This window comes from Leucoraja erinacea, chromosome 4 (genome assembly GCF_028641065.1).
Source record: "Leucoraja erinacea ecotype New England chromosome 4, Leri_hhj_1, whole genome shotgun sequence".
Taxonomy (NCBI): domain Eukaryota; kingdom Metazoa; phylum Chordata; class Chondrichthyes; order Rajiformes; family Rajidae; genus Leucoraja; species Leucoraja erinaceus.
In genome coordinates, this window is record NC_073380.1 from 47,391,388 (window position 1) to 47,413,676 (window position 22,289).

General features: G+C 42.7%; 2 protein-coding genes across 7 annotated transcripts in view; one reads left to right on the plus strand and one right to left on the minus strand.

The window, feature by feature from the left end:
• Positions 1 to 223: 223 nt before the first annotated feature.
• Positions 224 to 22,289, minus strand: part of trappc9 (trafficking protein particle complex subunit 9) — a 504,918-nt gene continuing 482,852 nt past the window's right edge. For all 6 annotated transcript variants that reach the window (XM_055634173.1, XM_055634169.1, XM_055634171.1 and 3 more), the window contains 2 exons: positions 7,435 to 7,658; positions 224 to 1,501 (listed from right to left, as the gene is read on the minus strand). In XM_055634173.1, coding sequence (XP_055490148.1) covers positions 1,322 to 1,501; positions 7,435 to 7,658 — 404 coding nt within the window. In that variant the 3' untranslated portion in view covers positions 224 to 1,321. The remainder of the gene's footprint in view (positions 1,502 to 7,434; positions 7,659 to 22,289) is intronic.
• Positions 8,654 to 9,014, plus strand: LOC129696350 (60S ribosomal protein L37a-like). Its single transcript, XM_055634175.1, has one exon. The coding sequence runs from the start codon at positions 8,669 to 8,671 to the stop codon at positions 8,945 to 8,947; it is 279 nt and encodes a 92-aa protein (XP_055490150.1). The 5' UTR covers positions 8,654 to 8,668; the 3' UTR covers positions 8,948 to 9,014.

Here is a 22,289-nt window from a genome sequence, read left to right on the forward strand (position 1 = left end):
CCTCCTCCTGCACCTATTGTCTAAATACATAAAAATAGGCAACGGGATAATTCGCATTAATCAGTTCACAATGATTTATCTTTCGCACTGGCAAATTGTGCTTTTTCATGTTAATCCACCCATTCTTGAATGTTGACAGAATTTAAAAATTGAGTTCTGTAGGGCTGATAGGGTTGGTCAACAAAATGCTCACTTACAAATATAATTAGCATGGAAGAGACCATTTTTGATTACTGCTGAACATGCAATTCAAATTTATTTCCATTTTGTAGGTACAGGAAAGAAAAGTATCTTTAGAACAGCAGTTTGATTGTGTACAGTGATGCTTGTTACAGTAGCTCCTGATCTTTGTTTGAAACAGTCATACAATAGCCTTCTTCACACTGCAGCTGAAAGAGAGGCATAATCCCGGGAATATTTATCATTTTATTTATTTTATAATCATTGCAGAAGTTCAACTGCAAATTAACTGTTAACATGAATTATTCATATGGTTCAGGTAAACCTAACCATGGTAAATTTAATTGTAAAAAAACCCTGAGTTTTGTAGCTGGCTTTCCAGTTTATTTTTTTATTTTAACTGCTTGGGGACAAACTAATAAATAACCTCTTCAAAGGATTGCAGCCAGATCAATGCAGTGTGAATGAGGCATATTGCTGACTCACAAATAATAGCAGATACCTTACAGCTATGATACAGAGCAAGAATACATTGTGTCCCATATATCTGAAAACTATGCAGAAGATTTTAAAAGAGGGACACGTAACGTATTAACGAAACATTAAGACTGAGCTTTACAGCATTGTCATATCCGACTTGTAATCGATACATGCCTTCATTATCACAACACTGATATTTTTGTTATGCGGCTCCCCATTATTTTTTCAAATGGGTCAAAATTTCAGAAAAACTTTTAACATCCATTTTCCATTGTGCATCTGAGTTCACATAACCATACGAAGAAATATACATTCACCTTTTAGATTTTAACAAAATTTCAACGAGAGATCAAAGAGCACACTAAGCAACTGATCAAGTGCTTCCTTTCATCCAGAGATCCCTTCCATCTCCTCTGTAATCCAGGTTTAGTTCTAACTTTGTGTAATTTTAATGATTGAAGCTATCAGCTCCTTGGATATTTAAAAATTTGGCCAAATAAGCTTTACACAAATATCCAGCAATGTTTTATTTTGGAAGGGTGTCTTTGCAGTACTAAACCAGAATATTCAAGGAGATACTGTTGGCAAGTATATCCAGTGAGTCATTATTTACAAAGATCGAACTCACTGGGTCTTATAATCCGTACCGTGTACAATAAATTTAAAACATTGTGTGCTGAGCTGGATCCATGGCACGCACATGAACACTTGGCAAACAGAACCAAGAAAGGGGCAACTCCCTGCTTGAGTTGTCATCGTGAAATTTTATATTCAAGTAATAATCACCAGCATAAAGGAATAGCAAAGCTCCACTGCAAACAAAATCTTCACTGGATTTCACCTGTAACAAGAAAATAAAAACATTTAGTAGGAAACCCCACAGGACAAACCAGGAACCATTTATCATCACACAAGTATACATGGGTAGACCTACCACAGATAGCGCTGTGAGCTGAAATAACATCCTTACAATGTCAAACAATACACACAGGGAGAAGACACCTGGTTTACCTCAAAGGCACAAAATCAATGACCAACGTTGATTTCTTTGATATGAGGATTCCCACTGGTTATGTATTTCACATAATTTAAAAAAAAAATCACATGGTATGAAAGAGGTTAATGTCTTAGGGGCTGTGAGCTGAGCATGAATCTGTCAGGTGTTGGGTACATTCAGAGTATTTGTCAGAGTATTTCTGATGGATTTGAAATCACGTCTCAAATTTTAATCTTGAGTCAATAATTTTTCAAATATCCAGCTCTGATAGTACCATGATTTTACTTTCCTTCAAAATAACATAAAAGGACTCGCAATATGGCACGGACAGTTATTTTAAAAATACAATTTTACCGGTGAAGCTACTTTTCAGATGATTTAATTTGTTCAGAAGAAAAAGGTGGTCTATCATTTCACGTATAGCTGATTCAAAGCTGATGATTTTCTTCAAATCTACCTGGTAACATTTGATCATGTGGTGTCTTAGCAGAAGTTAAATTGACAACGTAACAGTTACGGTTTTTAAATCAACCAAATCAAAGTTTAGGAATGGGCGACGTTTCGGGTCGAGACCCTTCTTCAGATTGAAGGGTCTCGACGCAAAACGTCTCCCATTCCTTTTCTCCAGAGATGGTGCCTCACCCGCTGAGTTATTTTGTATCTACCTTGGATTTAAACCAGCATCTGCAGTTCTTTCTTACACAAATCAAAGTTTATCTGGTTCAAATATAGACATATACTTTCTTGAAGAAAATGTCATAAATAAATGTCAAACTTGGGTGAAGAGAGTGCAAAATGGGAGAGTCAAACTTTTTTTGAATAATTTTTCAGCATGTGGATGTTGCTGGTGAGGTCATTGCTCATCTCTAATTGTCATAGAGCCAGTCATACTGCAGGAAACAGGCCCCTCAGCCCAACTCATCCAAGCCAACCAAGACGCCCCATCTAAGCTAGTCCATTTGCTCAAGTTTGGCTCATACTCATCTTTTCCTAACCATGTACCTGCACCAATGTCTTTTAAACGTTACTATCGCACCTGCCTCAACTGCTTCCTCTAGCAGCCTGTCCCCTATACCCACCACCGTCTAAGTGCAAAACTCGGGTGTTCTTAAATCTATCCTCTCTCACTTTAGACTTATACCCTCCAGCTCTTAATTCCCCTATCCATTTCCCTCACGATTTTACACACCTCTATAAGATCACCCCTCAGTTTCTTGTGCTCCAAGGAATAAAGTCCTAGCCTGCCCAAGCTCTCCCTATAGCTTAGGCCCAAGAGCTCTGGAAACATTTTCACACATTTTCTCTGCACTCATTCCTGCTTAATGTCATCTTTCCTATAACCATATGAATACTGAACACAATACTTCAAGTGGCCAAAGCCTTGTGGACTTTGAAAAATCTGGATGAAATCTTAGACGTTCTGAAGCAAAGATTTCCTCATAAACTGTTTTTTAAAAAATATACTTTGAGCCAAATAAAGCACCACATCCATTACTGTAGTACTATTGACCAAGAGCATAATTTTCACTTATTATCAAAGATTTATATCTCCTGTGTACAGACTGTGCACTGTAATATATTATCTATAATTTTTAATAATTCTGTTTAGCTTAAATACCACTGTGCATTTATATCTACTTAGATCCAATTGCTTGTTTAAGATATACTATTGGTGTCATTAAATACTTTACAGAACAATGAAATATTTCCCTTGCTTCATAGAGCAGAAACTAATAGCAAATTGCTTTTCTTTGTTTGATTTTTTTTCTATTATTCTACAAATTTATATTCAGTTTCCCTTTTTGTCCTGCCCATGGTAAAATTGATTGTTCCTCCAAATATTTGTGTCCAGTGGGTATTGGCCCAACTCAACTATATTGGTCGAGAACAATTATAAATAACAAGTCTCGCAACTGCTGAAGACTATTGCACCGTGGCAGGCCAACAGCAACACCTTATTTTATTTGTTCAGTTATCTATATATATATATATATTTTCATGAAGGGTGTTTCTGGTTGATTCTTCCTTCTTGATTTCAGCAACTGCAAAGTCAATTGTGCTCCTTCACAGGGTCTCAATCTGATTAGTGCAATGTACTTTTCATGAAGCTAATAACATATCAGAATCAGTGTTCTGGAGAGATACACCATTTGAATCAGCTCTTTAGCCTACCAAATAAACACCTATCCATTTACACTAATTCTATGTTAATCCCTTTTTAAAAAATATTCTCATCGCATCTCTTTAACTCCCTCCAGCTTTGTGCACTCATCTACACCCGAAGAGCGATTTACAGTCGCTAATTAATCTATCAGTCTGCATACCTTTTGCATGTGGGAGGAAATCAGGTGACCTAGAGAAAATCATCCAATCACTGGGAACATTTGCAAACTCCACCAAACAGTTTCTAATGTCAGGTCTGAACTTGGCCCAGCGGTGCTGTGAGGCAGTGATTCTACTAGCTGTCACCGTTTCACCCTATACAGCCACAGCAAATGTTGTATGTTTGTGATTAACTGGCTATCTTCCTTGTCTGAGGTTGCTGCAGTATTTGTGTATAAACAATGTTGGGTACCATTAATCTCTTTGATATTTTGCCAGAAAATTATGTCAAGATGATACATGATGAAAACTATGTCCACCACTAAAGTACTATTGATGCAACAGGAAAATAATAGTGCACATCCATTTACCACCACTTTAAAAAACATATAGTAAATGGAGGTATGTAACTAGTAAATATGTGATCGCAAAATAATTGTGCCATGGCTCAGCCAAGCTGTTTTGATAATATAATAAGATCACATCTAGGTTCTTTAAATAGTGAAACAAGTATTTATCATTGGTTTGGTAGCAATTATGCCATGTGCATGTAAAATGATGATGCATTTCAAACTAATTTTGGTCTGATGAGAAATAGATTAGAAATAGATTACTGATGTGAATTGAAGAAAATCAGAAAAATCAACATAAAGATTAGCATTTTCTCATTTGAGTTGGATGAAATGAACCCAATTATTCGATAGACACAAAAAGCTGGAGGAACTCAGCGGGACAAGGAGCATCTCTAGAGAGAAGGAATGGGTGACGTTACAGGTCGAGATCCTTCTTCAGGCTGGTCAGGGATAAGGGCAACGAGAGATATAGGCGATGATATGGAGAGATAAAGAACAATGAATAAAGATATGCAAAAAAAAGATGGCCTGCTTCCTTTATCATCGTTACTTTTTTGCATATCTGCAGTTCCTTCCTACTAATTATTCAATGGCCGATTCAAAAACTGGTCAAATACCTGGTTCAAAAACTGTCCGATCAAACAACAAAACAGCAAGGAGAAAAAAAAAGTATTTTGACAAGATAAGTGTTCCATAGCTGAACTGAAATATTGAAATAAAAAGACAATTTCATAAAATCAAATAGAAGATCAGGTTGAGGAGTAATTAACTAAGAAAATAGTAGGAAGTAACAACAGCAATTATCAGTATAAAATGGGAAAGAAGATTGATTCCTCAAATGAAGAGGATAACTAAGATACACAAGCAGAGGCGTAACAATTACTAAATTCCCACTAAAATCTTGAATAAGATGTGATGGAAATGCATCAATATTTCAAGCTGGGTTTTCATAGAGGAATAAGAAATATGATTGTTTTACTATCTAAAAATATGAAAAATCACAGTTGTAGAGAGCATGCAGTGTTCAAAATGTCAACAAGCCCCAGTGTAAAAAGATTACAAGTGCAGAATGCATGTACCCCCACATTGCTGAGGAGGGTGGAAAAAGAGAAAACTTTAGAACAAAGCAGATTCTTTTGAAAAATCATGACAGATAGAAACTACACTGAAGTATGAAGGGAAGCAAATATTTATTGGCTTTACAAGGAGTTTTGCGAAACCATAGATTATACTGATTAAAGTAATGCACGAAAGCAATGAATTTAATGCAAAATATTTGAGATTTTAAAAATAGCAGTTTTGTCAACAAGGTGCAAAATAATTTGACAAAATTCACTTTCATACAAGGACATACGTTATGGCCATTTTGAAGGAATATCCCTATTGACATGGACATTACAAAAAAGCTGTGGGATAGTCAAAATAACTTTCTTAAGAATTAAGAGAACATGAAATTTTTATCATAATGAAGCATTCTTTCAAACAAATCACATGAAAATAAGAAAGTAGCTAATTACATATTGTCATCGGCAAAGTACTTGATGTGTATTTGAAAAGGATATTGTATAAAGGGGCATGGGATTGGTAAATAAATTCTAGCAAAAGAAAGTCTTTATGGAGAAATCAGCTGCTAGCTGGTACTGGCTGCAATCAGCAATCATATAATGCCAAATGGTAACCCTTCCATGTTATAATTGCAATGATACTAAAAAAGAAAATCATGTTTAACAAAATTTCGATCTCTCTCCAATAGTCCAAAGGATTCACAATTAACATGATATCTAATTTAATTAATTATACTGGAAAAAAATTGCTTAAATAAATAGATAATAATGTGAACGCGCTGGTTTAGAACGTTCACATTGCGCTGGATTAGTGCCCCATTCGGCACACTGCGGGATATAAAAAGCCCAAAAGTTCTCGCCCTTTATATACAGGGTTATATACACGCCCCATTTCATGTAAAAAAAAGCATCAATAATTTGCTTTATAAAACCCTTGATTCCAAAACTCCTCCAAAACGGTACACGATAGCACCGCAATTTTTGGCCCACCTTACTCACCATTGTCCCGGGAAGTCCGTTCGCCCAAGTTTTGTTCAGATTGATGTTATATTTTACAAGTTATTAACTTATATGAACAAGGGATTACAGCAGTTTTATGTTTTAAACTTGATCAGCAAAACACATTTTTGGGAAAAACCATGGGATTGGAATTTTCCACTGAAAAATCTACTCTCTGCAAAGAAATATAATGCCAAATGGCTGCCTGTCTAATTGCAATGACGCGTCGACTCACAATAGCAAAAGGATGATGTCACAATGGGATCCCAAATCACATTTACATAAAATAAAAAAATAAAATCAGTTTTATTCAAACTCTTCCGTTTTCATTCACAATGACATCATTGTGGGGGGTGGGATAGCACCGGGATTTTTGGTGAGGAGTGGCGGAGTCCGTTCGCAAGTTTTGTTCAGATTGAGGGAGACGGGTTATGGACTTGATAAAAATACATTTAAAACCATGTTTCCACTTGCTGCCTGCCTGTCTTCGCGTCACAATGATGGAGGGAGGGAGGGAAAAAAATAAAATCAGAGGGAGGGAGGGGGAGGGAGTGGGAGGAGTGGCGGAGGGAGACGGGTTATGGAGGGAGGGAGGGAGGGAGGGAAGGAATGACTGCGGGTAGGGGAAAGGAAAGGGATGGAGATGGGAGGAGGAGAGGGGAAAGAAGAGGGAGGGTGAAGAGGAGGGGGAGGGAGTGCTGGGGGATTAGGGGGAATGAAGGAAAATAGGGGTAGGAAGAGGGATGGCAAGGTAATGGAGGAGGGGACGGAAAAGAGAGAGGAGGGGCGGGAGGGGGTGAGGGGAGGAAGCAGAGGAGGGTTGGTGGAGGGTGGGGAGAGAGAGGATAATGGAGAAGGGGAATAGGGGACTGAAGAGGGAGAGTGAGATGCCTTCAGGACAAATCTATTTCTTTGATTTTTATAATACATTAAAATGTACTGATAATCATTGAGAAATTAATCAACAATACTCTTCACAGTGACTGACTTCAAAATACTTTGTGTGTTATGCAGTAAGTACATTACATGCTCTACTTACTGCATCTATGTAGAATGTATTGGATCCAATTGAAGTAACAGCTTGCCCAAGATCATTGTTGTGAACCCCATTTTGATAGTCCTGGTATGGAATGACAGTGAGGGCAAATGGGCCCACGGTACGCTTGCTCTGATTTGTGAGCTTTACTTCTAGAGAGGTTGGCTCACCAGCCTGGCATTCAACTGCAACATCACAGTCACATGGTTTCCCAGATACCAGTACATCTGTGTGGGGGAATAAAGGAAAGGTTAAGATGTAAAACCTGCTAGATAATCTCTATTACATAATACTCATTTGTTTTACCCTCTGAAGTCCCATGTGAAAGCAGTTTCATTGGTGGTGGAAGGGTTTCCTGGGTAAAGCTGGTACCTCTCCCACACAATATTTCTGTAATCATAAAATCTATTAACTTATCGGGGCAAGGAGAGTGCTGCACAACGTATTCCCACATTATCTAAAGTCAAATGACAATCTTAGTTTGCTGCAGAGGGGGTGAATCACAAAAAAAGAATCAATATTTAATGCTAAATGAAAATAAACTTAATATATAAATACACCCACAGTCCTTCTGTCAAATGAACTTGACTCCTAATTTGAAGACCATGTTCCAGGAAAGAAATCAAATCAAAACCATATAACCGAGATAAAATTACTATGAAACCTATCAGATTAATCTCAGTTCATTATCTGATTATGAGGCCAGAATGGCATAAAACTACACATTTACAATTTGGACGATAAAAAAGAATGCCACATCGCAAATTAGAAACAGAAAATATTAACTAATTGTTTGGGTTTTAAAAGGACTCTTTTCCAGCAGATGTAGACTCATTGCTTGATGTGGTGTGTGATATTAATGTAAAATCTTTCCTTGAAAAATGTCATGCCTCAAACAGATGATGGTGATATATGTCAAATGACAAATAACACAGCATATTTAGAAAAAGAAAGTACTATCCTGCAAGAAAAGTAGCATTTTTACATAATTAGGGATGTGGCAAAAATATTGCTCAGGGAATTATCTCTTTCATCTTCAGGACCTGTGTTTGAAACAAGCAGAGAGTGAAATAATTACATTCTCTACAGATGTGCATCCTTTGGAAAGTAAAGTTCAATTGTCTCATAATGGCTGAATGGTAAATTGACAAAATACATTACGAACTTGCTATATCACCGAGGTCATCAAGTAAGCTGACAGGAACAATGCAGTGTGCTCTCTGCCGGAGCCACGACCATGGCGAAACGCACAAAGAAAGTGGGGATTGTGGACAAGTACAGCACTTGGTATGGAGCGTCGCTCCGTAAAATGGTGAAGAAGCTCGAGATCAATCAGCATGCCAAGTACACCTGCTCCTTCTGTGGGAAGACTAAGATGAAGAGGAGAGCTGTTGGCATTTGGCATTGTGGATCGTGCATGAAGACTGTGGCTGGAGGAGCCTGGGCCTACAACACCACCTCGGCTGTGACAGTGAAGTCTGCCATCCATCGCCTCCGGGAATTAAAGGATCAGTGACTATCGACTGGGAATATCTCGTGTATGTCATCAAAGCTGTTAATTAAAGCGTAACAAAACAAAAAAAACCCAAAAAAACTGCGTAACAGGTACCCAGAGAGCTTTTGGGTGTTCCGCTACAGCTTACTTTTCAGGTAGGGTGGAGAGAACTATTCTCTCTTTACAAGGTTAATTCTCAGGATGGCGGGACTGTCATGAGAGAATGGAGCAGCTGGGCTTGTACACTATGGAGTTTAGAAGGATGAGAGGATATCTCATTGAAACATATAAGATTGTTAAGGGTTTGGACCAGCTAGAGGCAGGAAACATGTTCCCGATGTTGGGAGAGTCCAGAACCAGGGGCCACAGTTTAAGAATAAGGAGTAAGCCATTAAGAACGGAGACGAGGAAACACTTTTTCTCACAGAGAGTGGTGAGTCTGTGGAATTCTCTGCTTCAGAGGGCGGTGGAAGCAGGTTCTCTGGATGCTTTCAAGGGAGAGCTAGATAGGGCTCTTAAAAATAGCGGAGTCAGAGGATATGGGGAGAAGGCAGGAACAGGGTACTGATTGTGGATGATCAGCCATGATCACATTGAATGGCGGTGCTGGCTCGAAGGGCCAAATGGCCTACTCCTGCACCTATTGTCTATTGTTTGTTGTTTATTCCTCATCCTTATCTATTTCCCAACAGTAGTGCTTCATCTTTACATCAGGTACCAAAGTTAAAAAGCATTTTCATCTCACGCATTGATGCCCTTTACATTGAATAGAGATATGAAAAAAAAAATGAAAACAAAATACAAAATGTATACACATGATAACTTGTTGATTAATTTAGAGGCAACAACTTTCTAATTACATAGAAACATAGAAATTAGGTGCAGGAGTAGAGGCCATTCGGCCCTTAGAGCCTGCACCATTCGCCATTCAATATGATCATGGCTGATCATCCAACTCAGTATCCTGTACCTGCCTTCTCTCCATACCCCCTGATCCCCTTAGCCACAAGGGCCACATCTAACTCCCTCTTAAATATAGCCAATGAACTGGCCTCAACTACCCTCTGTGGCAGAGAGTTCCAGAGATTACATTTCAGGACGTATTACCTGTACATGTTCTCTCAATAAAACAGAACACGGTGGAAAGATTCAGCAATCTAACTGATCTGCTGAGTATTTCCAATTTAAATTTCTGATTTCCAATATCCACAATATTTTACATTCATATATTGCCTCAGTATAGTGGTGGAATATTTCAGTCAATAATAATGCAATTTTTAGAAAATCTGATACAAAAATCACCAATATCAAATAAGGAGCAGGTTGGCACAATTTGGGTACTGCATTACTCTCTGTTTGAAATGACTGCTTCAAAATATTGTGTAGAATGGAAATCAGAATTTTCATACTTGCCAGAGATCAACCAGTAACCATCACATTTTTAGTATCTCAACTCAAAGTAATAAATATGTATTTAAAGTGATAACTATCTTATTACTGACATTATGAGCAACATGAATCAATTTTTTGCTTATGAATGCACATTGTCCACTTTGACATGAGAGCTGACACACGAGAAACTGAAGATACTGGAATTTTGATCAAAAAATAAAGTGAAGTAGGAGGTCAGTGAGTCAGGCACCATCTGTGGAGGTAATGGACAGACAATGGTTTGTGTCGTTTGTCCCGAAGCATCGTCTGTCCATTCTCTCCAGTGATGCTGCCTAATCCACAGAGTTCCTCCAGCACTTTGTGTGTTTCGCTGCATGTTAAAGCTGTAGCAAGATGTTTCCATTAGAAATGAAAATAAGCACAACGAGTTTGAGCTATGCTTGGCTCCAAGGAAGACCTGCAAAGGATACTGGAATATTTTCAATCAAGGCAACTTTATCATTTAAGATACAAAATACGTGTTGAGCAATTGTTTTGATTGAACATTTCTGATGGTTTCCTCAATGGTTTCAAATGCAATCTATGTTGGAGTTAATTAAAAGATAATGTCCATTGAAGCCTAATATTTGAAGGGAAAGGAAGACTAGAAAATAATAGAAAGATTAAACGAGAACTTACCGTTTGAAGTTTGATCTTTATTTTATGAGAAGTTGAAGTGAGGGAATACGTGAAGAGCCCGCCAGCCCCCATGCGTGTCAATCTTTAGAGCTGCTGTATGAAACCACAGACTAGTTGCTGAACTTAAACTATAGAAAGATGAACGACCTTAGAACTACCGAATGATCTTTATGAGAAGTAGGGTTGGGAGTGCAGGGCACGTATTCCCTCACTTCAACTTCTCATAAAATAAAGATCAAACTTCAAGCGGTAAGTTCTCGTTTAATCTTTCTATTTTATTTCGAAGTCACGTGAGTGACTACGTGAAAGACTTCAAAGCTCTGTGGTTTCATGCCGTAACCCAATCTGTGTGTGAAACACTTCAACAGATAAACCATTAATGGTAGAAAAAAGTCTGAAGAAGGGTTTCAGCCCGAAATGTCGCCTATTTCCTTCGCTCCATAGATGCTGCTGCACCTGCTGAGTTTCTCCAGCATTTTTGTGTACCAATGGTAGAAAAAACATGGGTTCTTAATATCATGATGCATCGCCATTGTTCTTAACCGGTCCGTAGTCCCAATTGAATTTGAGTTGGACAATAACTCATGCAACACTGTGCAGAGTTCTATCTGCAAATATTCAGACATATTCACCAAATTTTATAATGTACTAGACCAAGTGCAGACCCGTTGGGTCTGTTCCCCCAATGTGCGATTGTGGGGGGGGGGGGGGAGGGGGCATGCAGAGTCACACACATTAACTTCCCCCCCCCTGCACTCACGCTAATTACCCCCCTTGATATTATATTAATATTATTAATTTGCTCCTTTTACCCAATAACCACCCTATCTACTGACGCATAACCCCCAACTTGCAGTCACATCTAGAGAGAGGGGGGGGCGGGGGTAGAGAGTGAGGGCAGAGAGAGAAGGGGCAGAGACAGAGAGAGAGACAGAGACACAGAGAGAGGGGCAAGAGGGATAGGGGGGTTGGAGAGGAGGACAAGAGGGAGAGTGGGTGAGGGTGGAACGGTGGGGGAGGAGCGAGAGAGGGTGAGAGTGAGGGGGAGAGAGAGGGGATGCTGAGAGGGGGGTGAGGGGGAGAGGTGGGGAGCAGGGAGGGGGAAAGGTGGAGGGAAGAGGGTAGGGGGTGTGGAGGGGGAGAGGGGGGGGAGGTGAGGGGAGAGGTGGGGAGAGGGAGGGGGGGGAGAAGGGAGGGGGGGAGGGTGTGGGGGAGGGGGGGTAGGGGGGATGTGTGCAGGGGAAGAGGGGGGTAAAGAGGGGAGAGAGACGGTGGGGGAGGGGCAGAGGAGAGGAAAAGAGGGGGGGGAGGAGGGGGGGAGAGGAGAGGGGAGATAGAGAGGAGGGGGGGAGAGGGGGGAGAGAGGGGGGAGAGGAGAGGGGGGGAGGAGAGGGGGGGAGGAGGAGGGGGGGGGAGAGGAGAGGAGAGGGGGGGCGAGGGGAGGGGAGGGGAGGAGAGGGGGGAGGGGGGGGGGAGGAGAGGGGGGGAGGAGGGGGGGGGGGAAAGAGGGGGGAGAGGAGAGGGGGAGAGGAGGGGGGGAGAGGAGAGGGGGGAGGAGAGGGGGGAGAGGAGAGGGGGGGAGGGGGGGAGAGGGGGGGAGAGGAGAGGGGGGAGAGGAGGGGGGGGAGAGGAGAGGGGGAGGGGGGGGAGAGGAGAGAGGGAGAGGAGAGAGAGGGGGGGAGAGGGGGGGAGGGAGAGAGAAAGAGAGAGGGGGGGGGGGGGAGGGAAGGGAGAGAAAGAGAGGCGTGAGAAGAGAGAGGGGGAGAGAGAGGGGGAGAGGAAGGGGGAGAGGGGAAGGGGGGGGATGAGGAGGGGGATAGAGAGAGAGAGAAGAGGGAGAGAGAGAATGAGGAGGGGGAGAGAGAGAGGGGGGAGAGAGAGGGGGGGAGAGGGAGGAGGGAGGAGGGAGGAGGGGGAGGAGGGGAGAGGGGGGGGGAGGAGAGGAGGGGGGGGGAGAGGAAGGGGGGAGAGGAAGGGGGGAGAGGAAAGAGGGGAGATGAAGGGGGAGAGGAAGGGGGAGAGGAAGGGGGAGAGAGAGGGGGAGGGGAGAGGAGAGAGAATGGGAGAGAGACAGGGGGGAGAGAGAGAGAAAGAGAGAGGGATAGGGGAGAGAGAGAGAGGAGGGGAGAGAGTGCCTTTTTACTTCAACCCAAACCCAAACAACCATTTGCAGGCAGTGCTTTTTTATTTCAAACTAACCATATATTCATTTTCAAACCACATTAAGGGTACTCACAGTGATGTACATTTGTTCAGTGTCATTCGGAGCTCAGAGTGACAGAGACTATTTTACAGAGCTCCATTTTGCAGAGACTAATTGAAGCACACCACTTCCTGGTATTATAATCCCTCCCCCTCCCTCCAGCAGGGGCAGCAGAGAGAATGGTGAATTTTGTAAAAACATTAATATCTCTGTCATTTTTCATCGACGGGCAAAATCCTCGGCACACATGCGGCGGAGGGGGGCTCTGAGCGAGGTGGCCAAAAATGACGGCCGTAGGTGGCGGCGTTCTCTCGGAAATCGCAGCACAGACAGCCAAAAGCGGTCAAGAACAGCGATTTAGTAATATAAGATTAACGTGCACTATGCAAGCCTCTTGCTGTATGACGACAAGGGAACTATCCATTCTATTGGCTGCTAATGAGCCATCAGCAATATCTTGAGACTATTGAATAACAATAAAGAAAACTATCTTGCATCTCATAGGTACTAGCAAGCTCAGTGAAAATAAACTCCCATATTTTGTTCACAAATTTACCATCCAATTGTGCAGAGCTAGCTGCCCGAGAAAACAGGCTGCCCCAGCCATTACTCGTGAGCGAGTAAATAGGAGTTGCTTCAGCCGCCTTACCATGGCCTGAATGAATAGTCAAAATTGGCACTATTAAATTTCATGTTGCCTCATACTTAATATCGCAAGAGGTATCTACTGATAACCCTCAAGTTTTATCAGCTGCCAAATTTTGCATATTATCTAAAACTCGATGCCACAATGCCCTTAGATCTGAGTAGGGCAGCATTGGCTCCCACCACTGGCTTTGTTATCAACCACCAGATAATCTGTGTCTCTTGTGTATAGATATGGTAAAATATGCATCTTCAAGATCGATTCTCTGAATCAGTTATATTGCAGAAACCCAATCATCCATTATTGGGTAACTAAACACATGATCAGATTAGCCAATTACTAACCTGACTCCGCTTAGGTCCTCACCCTCAACAACTTTACATTTGACTCCTCCCATTTCCTCCAAACACAAGGCGTAGCTATGGGCACACGCATGGGCCCCAGCTACGCCTGCCTTTTTGTCGGGTACGTTGAACAATCCTTGTTCAATACGTACCAGGGCCCCATCCCCGACCTCTATCTCCGTTACATTGATGACTGCTTTGGGGCCACCTCCTGCACCTACACACAACTGACTGACTTCATCCACTTCACCACCAACTTCCACCCGGCACTCCAATACACCTGGACCATTTCCGACACTTCCCTACCATTCCTTGACCTCACCATCTCCATCGCAGGGGACAGACTCCTGACCGACATACATTACAAACCTACTGACTCACATGGCTATCTGGACTACACGTCTTCCCACCCTGCCCCCTGTAAAGACTCCATCCCCTACTCCCAATTCCTCCGCCTACGCCGCATCTGTTCCCTGGATGAGGATTCCATACCAGGGCATCAGAAATGTCCTCGTTCTTCAGGGAACGGGGATTCCCCTCCGCCACCATAGATGAAGCTCACAACAGGGTCTCATCCATACCCCGTAACACTGCTCTCTCTCCCCATCCCCGCACTCGCAACAAGGGCAGAGTCCCTCTGGTCCTCACCTTTCACCCCACCAGCCGGCAAATACAACACATAATCCTCCGCCATTTCCGCCACCTCCAACGTGACCCCACCACTCGCCACATCTTCCCATCTCCCCCATGTCTGCCTTCCGCAAAGACCGCTCCCTCCGCAACTCCCTTGTCAATTCTTCCCTTCCCTCCCGCACCACCCCCTCCCCGGGTACTTTCCGTTGCAACCGCAAGAAATGCAACACCTGTCCCTTCACCTCCCCCCTCGACTCCATTCAAGGACCCAAGCAATCGTTCCAGGTGCGACAAAGGTTCACCTGCATCTCCTCCAACCTCATCTACTGCATCCGCTGCTCTAGGTGTCAGCTGATTTACATCGGGGAGACCAAGCGCAGGTTGGGCGATCGTTTCGCCGAACACCTCCGCTCAGTCCGCAATAACCAACCTGACCTCCCGGTGGCTCAGCACTTCAACTCCCCTTCCCATTCCCAATCCGACCTCTCTGTCCTGGGTCTCCTCCATTGCCAGAGTGAGCAACAGTGGAAATTGGAGGAACAGCACCTCATATTCCGCCTGGGGACCTTGCGTCCGGATGGCATTAACATTGACTTCTCCCAATTTTGCTAGCCCTTGCTGTCTCCTCCCCTTCCTTAACCCTCTAGCTGTCTCCTCCCACCCTCCTATCCGCCCGCCCTCGGGCTCCTCCCCTTTTCCTTCCTTCTTCCCCCCCACCCCCCATCAGTCTGAAGAAGGGTTTCGGCCCGAAACGTCACCTATTTCCTTCGCTCCATAGATGCTGCTGCACCCGCTGAGTTTCTCCAGCAATTTTGTGTACCTACTAACCTGATTCGGCATGCCCCATGTTTTTGTAACCTTGAGAAGTATCAGAAATATACCCCTCTAGTTCTAGGCCAGACCACTCATCCTCCGATGAGATGACACTGATTCCCCTCTGAACCACTGTTCGTCTATTGACCATACGGACGGAAACATTTCTGGCTTCTCTTGCCGCAGAAAATGCATTATCTAGTGATTGATACATTTCGCTGATAACATATAATCAGAACCTTATGACTAGCTGAAACACAGTCTCCCCATGATGTGGGAAGACAAGTACCCTGTCAACTCTTGACTATAAGTGGACCATGAATTCTCAGCATTCTACCTCAGAGTGGAATTTAGCATAATGCAAACCTGAATCAGGAATTGCTTCACAGTCCTCTGACTGAAGCTACTTGTTTGAGTCGCCAGAGTGCACAACCGAATCTCCTCGATCCGCCACTCAATCAGGAATATTGGTATTGAGAGCCTACGGATTATTATAAATACATTGTTGGTTCACAACATGAACCTGCAGGTCGGATAAAAAATATTATATGCCAGACCAGCTTCCTGCTGGTAGCTCCCTATCCCAGAGAGGATGGCAATGATGATTCCAATGAACCGGCAAACTCTGCTAACTGAGCAGAAATTTAAACATGTGTTGAGGAAGACTCCAACTACTTCATTCTACTTCATTCAGACTGCTCCATTTTGGAGTTTTACGGAGATAAATAAAGAGACCTTACCTGCCAGCGTCTCTGAACACGGGTCGATTTGCTTGTTGGAGCTACAGCGAAGTTCCATTTGCAGACTCTGTCTGCCATGCTTGCCATTTCTTCAGCTGGTGTGATGTTAGATAGCTGATGCCGCTGGCCAACTCCTCTTGTAGTGGCTTGCCCGTCCCAGAGGGAATAGCAAATTAGAGGCAAGAGCAGGCAGCTCTTCCTATGCACCTCTTGTACATCATGCATTAAAGCATGGGATTCAGGCATAAGTCATGTTCGGAATCATGTTCGGTGTCATCTCCATATTCTGAACATTCCCTAAGAGTGGGATGAATAGTGCAAACCTGAACCAGGAGTTGCTGCAGGCATATGACTTGAACTGCCTGTGCATGTCTCCTAACACGGAGCATATTATTTGGCACCATCTCCAATGCTCCTTTCATCCGAGTGGGAGAAATATTGCAACCTTGAACCAGGAGCTGCCTCAGGCATAAGTGCATCTTATTTGGCACCATCTCCGACATTCCTTTCATCCGAGTGGGAGGAATATTGCAACCCTGAACCAGGAGCAGCTGCTTGACATGCCTCCGTAACATGGAGCATTTTTGTGCCACCATGTGATTCATCAGATGTTCCAATTGAGCCAAACGGCCAATCACATCTTCCATAGCTGTGGGGACAGAATTCCCTTGATCCAAATCATCCTACAGGACTTATCCCACAGACTTGGCTTTGACTTTGCCCTGACGGGTTGCCAAGCTGCTTCCTCTAGGAGCCGAATCGGGACTAGCTTTGCAGATTGGCGCTCTGTCGGTATAAATCATTATTATTTATTATACTTACCAGACAGGTTGCACCTGCTAGTGACTCCGAGTCCTTTCTCCCTTCTGGAGCCTCAACGGGGTATTTCAAGGAGGAAATAGAGCGCAACCCTGCACCACGTGTTGTTTCGTCAGGCCTCTGCCCCCATATGGCTCGGATGAGCCGGCATTATAATCGCAGTCACCTCTTCCCGATAGTCCAATAAACAGAGTGGGAGCAAAATTCTGCAACCTTGCCAGGTGTTGTCACAGGCAAATTACTGGAGCCGTCTGTAATGCGTCCGGTATACGGAACATAGTTAGTTCATATGATTAAACAGAAGCATAGTTCCATTGGATCAAAGATTTGACTGCTTTGTCGATATCCACATGGTTGGGGTTTCTTATGAAGGATCTCCAACAGTCCCCTCTACTGAGCGGAAATTATCATGACGCTACCCTGCACCAGGTATTGCTCCACAGGTGTCTGATAGACACAGCTGGAAAAAGGCTTCCCAAGCTAGGAGCTCCTTTCTGGAGCCTCAATGGAGTTCCTAAGAACACCCGCCCACTCCAGTGGAGCCCCATACTGTGCCGTAATGGCAAGTCAAATTTTACTACACCATATGGTGTATGATAATAAATGTCCTATCTGCTGCGATAGTCACAAATGTGACCGAACAGCAACTGCTATTAAAAAACTGCCTTAATCAGTTCTACAGATTTGGGACTTCAATTAAAGAACTCTGCAGAATATCGAAATGCCCCTAAAAATAGAGCACACACTATATAGTCCACTGCATATGCTGCCTTAGCAGCATTTAAGTTTTAAAAGTTTTTTGGTGGTATGGCAGCTGAGCTTACCTAGCGTACGCTGCCCTGGCCGCAGCTAATTTTCAAAAGCGCCTGCTGCTGTTATTTTTGACAGTGATCAAAACCTAGCTACTTTAAAACCGTCTGCTGCTAATTTTAGCAGCGAGCTCCCTAGCCACGCCGGCAGCCCCAACTCCTAATGGAGCTTCCACGGTGGCCTAAAATCCACCCGCCTGTTCCCGTTCGGGGCTCCAAAACCGTCAGTCGCACAACGGAACCGAGCTCCTATGGAGCTTCCACGGTGGCCTAAAATCCACCCGCCTGTTCCCGTTCGGGGCTCCAAAACCGGCAGTCGCAAAATGGAATCTGGCTCCTAATGAAGCCTCCACGGCGGCCCATGACCCGCCGCCTCCATCAGCTACTCCGAGCCCGCTGCCGTAGCGGCCCGCTGAAAATAAAATAACTTACCTGTCAGAGCAGTTGCGAACTGCTCCGACTCATGCCCCATGCGGTCCGCGTATTGACGCGCATGCAGGCTGGCGGGCACTTCACGTAGTCACTCACATGACTGAAATAAAATTACAAGGCAATTGTGTAAAGAATACGTTAGAACCATACTATAAGTTGCGAAGAAACATAACTTCTGAAATGATCTTTAAATAATAATGTAGCCAACCATTAATATTGGTGATTTAAATTTATGATTCTGAATTATATCACCACGTAAGAATAACGGTTGTGCCATTATTTCAACACTTGTAAGATTTTAAAAATTGGACTTGTCTATCAAAATGTTTCATTTTGAACTGTATGTATCATATTACTTAATTAAAACCAGATATTATTAAATATAGATCTTCAATCTATTTTTGGATAGTTGTTTAAACCCCATGAAAGCAGCTGGGGAATTACAAATAAATTATATTGGAATAAAATTATGATATCAGTGAAGGCAACAAAAAACTAGCACGCTGTTGCAGCAACCAATTTGATGCACTCGTCAGAGAAATAAATCTTCCATCCTTACTGGGTCTGGTCTATATGACTCCTGACTCACAAAACTGGGTTACTCGTAACTGCTTCTTCAGTTTACGGACAATTAGAGATTGACAATAAACATTAGCCTTTGCAGCAATGCCCACATCGTTTGAACAAATAAATAGTCTCTGCTGAATATTCTATTTTTATTGTAGATTTCAAGGGTTATCTTAAAGGAAGCATGAGTGTTAGAGTCAGGCAGATTTATGGAGTGAATTTGACTAGTGCCTGAAGCTATTTGCACCGTTCGAAGTATTAACAAATTTTGGGAAGTATAGAAGACCCAAATTTGAGGAATCTATAAATTCTCGAGTGCTGTCAGCTGAAAAGAGGAGGGAGGGAGGACCTTGGAGGGATTTGAACAAAAAGGGAAAATTATAAAATTGAGGCATTGATGTATTGAAAGCCAAAGAAGACAGCAATTGGACGATTCAAGTCAGCAGGGTTTGAGGAGGGCAATTACATGGAGACAGCCAAAATGTGGACTATATAGTGTGTGCTCTATTTTTAGGGGCATTTCGATATTCTGCAGATAGTTCTTTAATTGAAGTCCAAAATCTGTAGAACTTTAGATGGCTATAGTTAGAATAGAATAGAATACAATTCAAACATTTCTAAAAGCTAACGATACATACAAGGTAAAATATTAAAAACAACTAAAATAAATATCATGAAAATAGCACGCATAAACACCCAACCCTCCATCCTTCTGTCGATGTCACAGTGTACCACAGTCCCTTAGTATGTATCGCCCCTGCGTTCCTTGGCGGCTACATTTAATGCCTTTATAGCAGTGGGGTAAAAACTGTTTTTAAGTCTGTTTGTCCTTGTCCTTGTAGATCTGTACCGTCTGCCTGACGGCAACAGTTCAAACAGGGAGTGTCCGGGGTGGGAAATGTCCTTTATAATACTCTGGGATTTTTTGATGCAACGGGAACTGTGTAAGTCCTCCAAGGTAAGGAGAGGGCAGCCGACAATCCTCTGGCCGTTGTCAATGGCCCTCTGGAGCACTTTCCTCTGAGCCGCTGTGCAGCTGGTGTACCACACGCATACACAGTATGTTAGGATGCTCTCAATGGAGCACCGATAAAAGGACAGCAGCAGTCTCTGAGTGATGTTATTCTTCCTCAGCACCCTCAGGAAGTGCAGTCTCTGCTGGACTTTTTTCAGCAGCGCAGTGGTGTTCACGCTCCACATCAGGTCCTCCTCAATATGGATTCCCAGAAAGCGGAAATCCGCCACCCTCTCCACACAGTCCCCTCTGATAATCAATGGTACCATGTCCGTTTTATTCTTCCTGAAGTCTATTATTATTTCCTTTGTCTTTAAGGTGTTGAGGAGCAGGTTATTTTCTCAACACCACACTGTCAGCTGCTCCGCCTTATCCGGGTAGGCATACTCGTCCCCCCCGGAGATGAATCCCACCACCGAAGTGTCATCTGCAAATTTGACAATGGTGTTGCTGTGGTGGGCGGGGGTGCAGTCATGTGTGTAGATGGTGTAGAGCAGGGGGCTCAGTACGCAGCCCTGTGGAGAGCCGGTACTGAGGCTGAGGGCCGTGGATGTGTGATGGCCCACTCTGACTCTCTGGCTGCGACCCAGCAGGAAGCTATTTATCCACATGCAGGTGGAGTGTGGAAGTCCCCCAGTTTGTCCACCAGTTTGTGGGGAAGGATGTTAATCACAGAATATAGCATGAGAATTTTCAGTGGGCATAAAACAGGACTGCAGTAAAAAGGAAAGAAACAGGGAGAGTATTTGAATAGATGAATGATACTGCAGACTCTGTGAATATTATTTGAAATGATTAAGAAAATATTGAACATTTTCAGCAAAAACTATTAATCTGCATAATATAAAGGGCATGCCTGAAAGGTAATTTTACCAATAAATCTCATGTCTGATTTCATTCCAAAATAAATGAGAGGCAGCAAGCAGATCCTTCTGCAGCCTGTAAATGCCTCCACACTTTACCAAAAGGAATCATTCCCACATTTGGTATTGTTCACAGTTGGTTGGTCACTTTGACTCAAAGTACAGCTGAATAGATTTCAATTTCACACAATTGGGAAATTGAGATGTCATCAGACAGGAGCTTTATACTTTAAAGGTTTCCAAAAGTTCAGTGCTGCATTACTCAAAGCAACTTCAAACTTGCAAACAATTAAATCTACATAATAGATTTAAATGTCTAAGTGTTTAAGAGGGAACTGCAGATGCTGGAGAATCGAAGGTTACACAAAAAAGCTGGAGAAACTCAGCGGGTGCAGCAGCATCTATGGAGCGAAGGAAATAGGCAACGTTTCGGGCCGAAACCCTTCTTCAGACTTTTTGGAGGGCAGGAGGTCTGAAGAAGGGTTTCGGCCCGAAACGTTGCCTATTTCCTTCGCTCCATAGATGCTGCTGCACCCGCTGAGTTTCTCCAGATTTAAATGTCTGTCAGTTTCAGCTGCAGAGGTTTCAAATAGTCTGTTGTCAGTTGCACATTAGCCATCTGAGAACTCGTGGAACCGGAGTGAATGCAAGTCATCCTCAAACTCAAACAGAATTCTTAAGTATCAGCAACTCAGGGTCATTTGATGGTTGTACAAAGATTCCAAAATTATTTATAAAAACAAACTAAATGGAAGGGTTTCACAGTACCTTTGACATTAGTGTTCCAAAAATTCCTCATTTGGAAAAGGTAAAATTCAAATTGATTGCAGATCAAATTTCAGGACAAAGTTAATGGCCATTTAATAATTGCTTGCTGATTTCTTTTCGCTGCACTTCAGACTGTATCCCTCACCTTGATGCCTCAACAAGTTCTTTGCACACATATCAAAATGGAAATATCTAAAATTGTTTCCTATCTACCTCACTTTCTCCCAGAGCGACTACTTAGAAAAAAATCCCAAAGATACTGATAAGTTGTAAAGATATTAAATCTACAGAAATAAACTTGGGTCAGATAATAGCAAATTCTGTTATTTCAAAATAAACTAATTCAAAGTAAGTTATGGGTACATTAATCCTATTGATTCATGAAAACTACGATGACAGTCAAAAGCTACCACCAACCTTTTCCTGTGAAAAGCTTTGATTTTTATATGACATTGTTAAACAGATGTGCTACCCCGATGCAGTGTACTTCTTGTGTAAACAGTACGTGAACCAAAGACAAACTATTCAGGATAGATATTCAATGAACTAGAATTAATAAAAATACATTAAGGACTTAAATGTCAGAATATTACATCTAAGCAATTTAGAAAAATATGAGGGACAAATTTTAAGCAGATATC